Source organism: Ruditapes philippinarum, unplaced genomic scaffold (assembly GCF_026571515.1).
Source record: "Ruditapes philippinarum isolate M1 unplaced genomic scaffold, ASM2657151v2 ctg281_1_1_1_1, whole genome shotgun sequence".
NCBI classification, from domain to species: domain Eukaryota; kingdom Metazoa; phylum Mollusca; class Bivalvia; order Venerida; family Veneridae; genus Ruditapes; species Ruditapes philippinarum.
The window spans coordinates 304,722-311,085 of record NW_026851635.1 but is presented as its reverse complement, the minus strand read 5'-3'; the positions used below and the strand labels follow the sequence as shown (position 1 = coordinate 311,085).

The window sequence follows — 6,364 nt, the reverse complement described above, 5'->3', positions numbered from 1 at the left end:
ACATGTAAAGTTGTATTATCTTCCTGTAACTGAATATTATCAGACCCTGTAACTGAATATATCAGACCTATTGTCATAATCAGGTAAAAAAATCAAAACATAAAACCTCAAAGCTATGCACCAATGCACTAGACGCAGCGAAGGGGAATATACTGAATTTGCCATGCTTTGAATTTGGAACAGTTCGATTGAATTTTCAGGAATATAAAATTAAGCTACGAACAGTAAAGATTCTGGTCAGACTGCACAGATGTGATGTGCAAGGTGTAGTACCCCTTTACTGATGGAAAAGGTTTATCACTTCCGGTCCATGCAGTTTAACATCTAAAATGCTTTTTATAGATTGTTAATATCAAGACTGCTGGGAGAAATTATCGAATAAATTGCGTGAAATTAATGTTTCATTCGCTGTTAAAATAGTTTATGAACAAAAGGCAAAGCACCAGTCTCAACTTCCAAAAATTACTTAATTGGGCATTATTTATTATTTTATTTATATGTCGGTGGCACCTAAATGACTTGCCAGGTGAGCGTTGTAATATCATATTCTTGAATAGGCTGATCTATTTCATACTTTTCATTTGAATAAAACAGACATTGAAATAGTCTAAAAACATAGGTCTACTTAATGGACGAAAAGAAAATATTAATTGAGCATATACAATGTACAAATATATTGTTATAACAGTATTTAACATACATGCATTGTGTTTTCTTACTTTTATTCCCTCATTTTAGATGTACCCCCACTTAAAGTGATGTTAAGAGACCTATCTTCTCCTTTGATAGCTTAACCTTCCTAAATCACATTTCCGGGCAAAAGCGGATATCTGAGATTACTCATAAAACAAATGTTGTAATATAATTTATTTAATTGAAATATCCACTCAAAAACTTTTTTAAATATGAGATGATCACGTGGTGATCACGTGGTAAGAAAAAAACATGTTTACCTTCTAATTGTGTCTTCTTCCATGTGACTGCGTCTAAAGCTAAAAGAATTAAAAAGAATTAAATATTTGTATCTCATCAAACTGCGTATGTTTGCGCCTTTGAAGATATTACATTTTTTAAAATGCACGCCATGATATGATCGTATTTTTTTAAAATATCTAAATATCTACAACCTATTTGCCAGCTTAAATTACAATATTTGATAATTTGACACTCGTTTTGTTATTTAATATTCATTATCAAAAAAGAAACTTGTTCTTAAACTTACCAATTTTAACGGACATGTCTTCGAGGACATCTGGTCGATCTATTGCTAGGAGACACGATCTGAGATTCATCAATGTCGGCAATGGATCTTCCTCCAGTGTCAGCCATTTACTTAGTACCTCCTTCGTCTTGAACATGTATGGCGAACGAGATATGTATTTAATGAACACGGGTTCGAGACCAATCCATTCAGCCATTCCCCGATAGTCTTTCAGTTTATCATCCGGTGACATGACGTCACTTTGCGGGTCAAGGTGATAAGACATATATTCTATTGTACTTGGTTTCAGACAACTCAGCGAAACATCTAATAAAAGGGAGGGTATATCTGTCGCCGTTTTCAATCGATCCTTCAACTTTTCTAACTTATTTAATACTTCTATACGAACAGTTTCATTTGAGGGATCCCCACCTCCGGTTGCCCCTTCATACGGCATGTTACTTTTTATAGCATCGTGTACGTTTTTACTTGCATCAGTTTTCACTTCAACAGTTTCATTTAATTTCTCAGTAAGGTTAGACGCTGCTGTTTCAGCCTCATTTGAATCTGAGTTGTCTGTATTTCCAATATCACTTTGATCAGCAAGGCCGTCTTTGTTTTTGTATGATACTTCTTGATTTTCCGTCTGCCCTTCAGACTGCTTCCCTTTATCATCCATGTTAGCTTTATTGTCATTTAACGTTTCATCCACTTCGTCAATAGGTCCGTGACATTTTGTCCCCAAATGTGTGTCACCTCCTGTTGCCATTTTGGATTTTACAAATTCAAGTCGATTATAAATTGAAACAGAATGGGGATATTTGCGTTCAGAGTGGCACTCTGTTTCAGAGTTGGTAACTACACAGTGTTGCTCTATTTCCGGGTCTTCGGGAGGTACCTCTGTTTCGCATCCCATGTTTTTTTAAGCTGAAATATATAGATATACATACATCAAAACTCAATGTATATGACAATGTAATTAGAAAATTTAAAAACAAATCCCAAATATAAAACATTTGCCTAAGCGACATTCATGTTAACGACTTAAAATTGTTAAAAGCCAATAACAAACTGTACAATCACCTTTGATTATATCATATTAGAGTATGAACAACTTTTCACGACCATTTTTCAGAAATTTAAATCCCGAACTATCCACCTTTTTATCGTATCATGCGGTTATATATTTTCAAAATCAAGGTATTTCCTTTTAATTTTACTTCCTATATTTACGCAATAATAACAATAAAAACTTTCCTACTATATTCTTCCTCATCTAAAACGAATATATCATCTCGGATTCTCGTTTACAATTAGCCAGATATGTATTTGTTACCCTGAATAAACTCTTTATAGAATATATAGGTGTCAAGGAAGAAAATAATTCACACTGAACTCTACATGAATGCTTCATTAATGTCACATTATGCCTCAGAAATAAACATTTTTTATTTCTTTAGAAAGGTCTGATATTTGTTGTAATGAATTTAGAGCGTTTTAGATGTTAAACAATTGCAGATAATAGCATTGAATGTGCAGCAATGTGTTCTTAAGCTTGCAAAATGTTAACAACGTAGTATTTCGACTCTCATACAAAATACTAACTCACTATAATTATACCCATTGCCAAAAAGCAAAATAATCGAAGTAATTAATTGTTTGGAAACAGTTATAAGACATCACAAATAAAAATGAAAGCATTTCGGGTGCTTAATGGGCCTTTAAAGAACAGACAAATGCCCCAGTTACTAGAGAGTGTTACAAGATAAAAAAAACACATTTCTGAGAAATAGTACATGACACGTCTTTTTACGGCACCACACAATTATGCCCAGTTATTCCAAAAATCCATCCTTTCATAAGAAAGTTTTGACCAAAACCCTACCATTAATTCAGACGTACAAATACGACATTGACCTTTGACCTTCTTTCACGTGACATATCATAATCACACACACCAATTTTATGTTCATATTATGGCATATATATCTTTAAATCAATCCAGGAATGGCAGAAACGTTTGGTGGACACTACCACACATGCACTTTTTATGAAAACATTATATCATGGCATTGGTCTCGAGTGAGGCTTTTACCTTTAAACTAAAGTGCGACACGCTGTCATCATGTTAAACACATAAATGTCATGTTAAGTTTAAATTCCGACCATGGTGGACTGCAAGCGTTGCTGTTAGATACGAACATCAACTGATGTATTTTTAGGGGAAAATCATTTCAAGTCTAAGTGTGACCTTGACCCTGGATGTTGCATGCGACAAGCCGGCTTAATGTACTATACATTTCAAAATCCATCTCTGAATAGACAGACAGATAGACAGACAGAGAATTGAAACACATTTCGGGGGCATAAAAACTATATGCCACATTTCGGGGGCATAAAAACTGCTATCACTTGAATTCATCTTGCTTGATCGATGACTTATTTTACGTTGGTATGTACATTTTATGTATAAATAGATGATAATTTATGTACCATTGTATGAAGTTGTTTTGAATTCCAACTAGTAATTTTCAAGTTATACTCCGGACAAGGAAAAGTAACAAAGGGCAATAACTATGAAATAAGTCAAGATGGAGCTATGGTTCTTGTGCACTTCACTTCCTCTTAATGTGCTTGACCATTGAATGAAGTTGTTTTTAATTCCAGGTGGAAGTTTTCAAGTTATGCTCCGGACAAGGAAAAGTAACAAAGAGCAATAACTCTACTCATACTGAAGATAGATTTATGGTTCTTGTGCACTTCACTTCTCTTTATTGTGCTTGACCATTGTATGAAGTTGTATTGAATTCCAACCATTCGTCTTCAAGTTATGCTCCGGACAAGGAAAATGCAACGGACCCCGCTGGACCGACCACCGGGTAACTACTATATACCTATAATACTACTTTACCTAAATTTACTTCCGCTTTTGTATGTACCTGGGAATCGCCATAGAATGTTCATGCCTCGGTGTTGAGCACTTATTTACGAACAAAGAACGTAATTTAAATTGTTCCTTGTTGTGGCCTCATGGAAGATTGATATCTTGTTCAGTTGTTTTTATTTGTTTGGGTCGTCAGACCAAACAAATAATGGTAGCGAAATTTCAGACCCTGATGTTCTTATTTGCAAATGCCGAAAGTAGTTCAAACTCCTCGAAGCAGTTACTTCCCTTCATAAGTACATTAACGCCGAAAAATTAAGGGGATCTCACTGCGTAAAGATTGTCAAATGACAGGCGCATTAATTTTCGTAAAGAAAAAATAGTTCCTGATTGGTCGAAGATTTCTAATATTGTGTTATTATTATAGATATACATGCGTATATTCAGCTTCATGATTATTTACTTCAGTGTTAAACAATAGGTTTACCGTGAACAAAATATATTGAAATTAATAAGGGTTACAAACTCTAATTTAGAAAAAATTGGTATTCTTCAGGCTGTTATGTTAAAACTCCCCGTGGTCGAGTGGTTTACACGCTCGCTTTGGAAGCGAGAGGTCTGGAGTTCAAACCACAGTTCAAGCAACTCATGTTGTTGTGTTGTTTTTTGTTTTTTTTTGTTGTTGTTTTTGTTTTATTATTATAATTGTTTAAGCCAAAAAAACATTGAATTGAATATCAGTGTTGCAATTAGTCTTATAGCCAATTTACTATAGCTATAAACACTGGAAACAGCATTGGTGACACTATACAAACAAATTGGTTTATTATCTCACAACCTTCACCTTTCTTACATTGTGAGACCCAAACAAATTTAGCGCCTTCTGTTCCTTTGATTTATTATTATTATTATTATTATTATTATTATTATTATTATTATTATTATTATTATAAAATATAGGCCTTATTTGACGAAATCATAGATGACAATAATTTCATATTAGCTATTAATTTTGAAAACAGCTTGTAAATAGATTGCTAAAATGTTTAAATCATAATTAGTTAACCGCTATCGCAACCTCATTTTCGCTGCAAGCTCCGTTCTTTTATTATTTTTGGCACGGCCGATTAACGAACAACGTAATCGTATGGAATACCTAACACTGTCCGGAATTGCGTCCGATTGTTGGACTGCCGCAGACTGACAACGCTGTCGAATGACGGATACAGGTACGATGTGATTTTTAAATATTCAATGATATATTTACTGTATATTATATTTCAGATATAATTATATTGGTTTTAAACGCCATTGCGTAAACGTAACATTAAACGACTTATGGCAAATTCGTAGATATTATATTTAAATACATTTTCCATTGGCTGCATGCCTAGTGGCAGTCATAATGTCTGAAAATTCCCCTAGTTCAAAACAAGGAAGTTGATACATTATATTAATCATAAAGGTGTGTAAGACGATAGGTGTAAAAAAACCAGCCGAATTAAAAAGTAAATGCATCAACCAATTAGCGCAATGATAATATTTACGTCTTATGCTCTATATAAACCATATAAAGACCCACATTAAACCTAGAATACATGTTTAATGTAAAGCACATGGCCAACTAAAATAACTGCAACAGTCTTTCGGATGAGATTTTAATGCGTTTTATTTTCTTCCTTATTTCAAATAAGAAATATCAAATATCATATTTCGTGATTATTTAAATTTAGTAACTCGTTTAATGTTTTACAATTTATATATCTATATTCTATTTTCCGATTGAGATTTTTGAAAAGTATGTAAACACATATTTCATTATAACAGAAATCAAAGTCGATTCCGTATTTAAAGATATTTGGGCAAAATGGACAAAACCTGCCAAATTAAAAAAAAACACTCAACAAACGCTTATAAATCACACTAATCTATGACTAGGAGATACATGTAGTTTCATTGATAACCAATCCTAGTTGTAATTTATGTATTGAAATTTTGTTCGTAAATTAAATATTGTTTAAACCCAAACCAAATCTATGAATACATGTATATATACGGAGTTGCAAAAGAATGTGTGCACTTGATTATTTTAATTATTCAAGAATACTATATCAAATTTTGTCTAAATACTCGTACATTGACTACACGACGGATTACATTGAATATTGAAAGTTGATTATTATCAGAACTTTGGTTACGCGGTTGATTAACGTAAATGTTTGAGAGCGTATGGACCAGACGCTACGCCATATGGATTTGGGTTTGAATGATGTTCCATT

General features: G+C 33.2%; 1 protein-coding gene across 1 annotated transcript; it reads right to left on the bottom strand.

Annotated features, from left to right (window-relative positions):
• Window positions 1–855: 855 nt before the first annotated feature.
• LOC132725170 (uncharacterized) lies at window positions 856–2,439 on the bottom strand. Its single transcript, XM_060710293.1, has 3 exons — window positions 2,285–2,439; window positions 1,223–2,128; window positions 856–992 (listed from the first exon to the last, which is right to left on the bottom strand). Exons 2-3 carry the CDS (start codon window positions 2,115–2,117, stop codon window positions 871–873), a joined length of 1,017 nt encoding a protein of 338 aa, XP_060566276.1. The 5' UTR covers window positions 2,118–2,128; window positions 2,285–2,439; the 3' UTR covers window positions 856–870.
• Window positions 2,440–6,364: the final 3,925 nt, after the last annotated feature.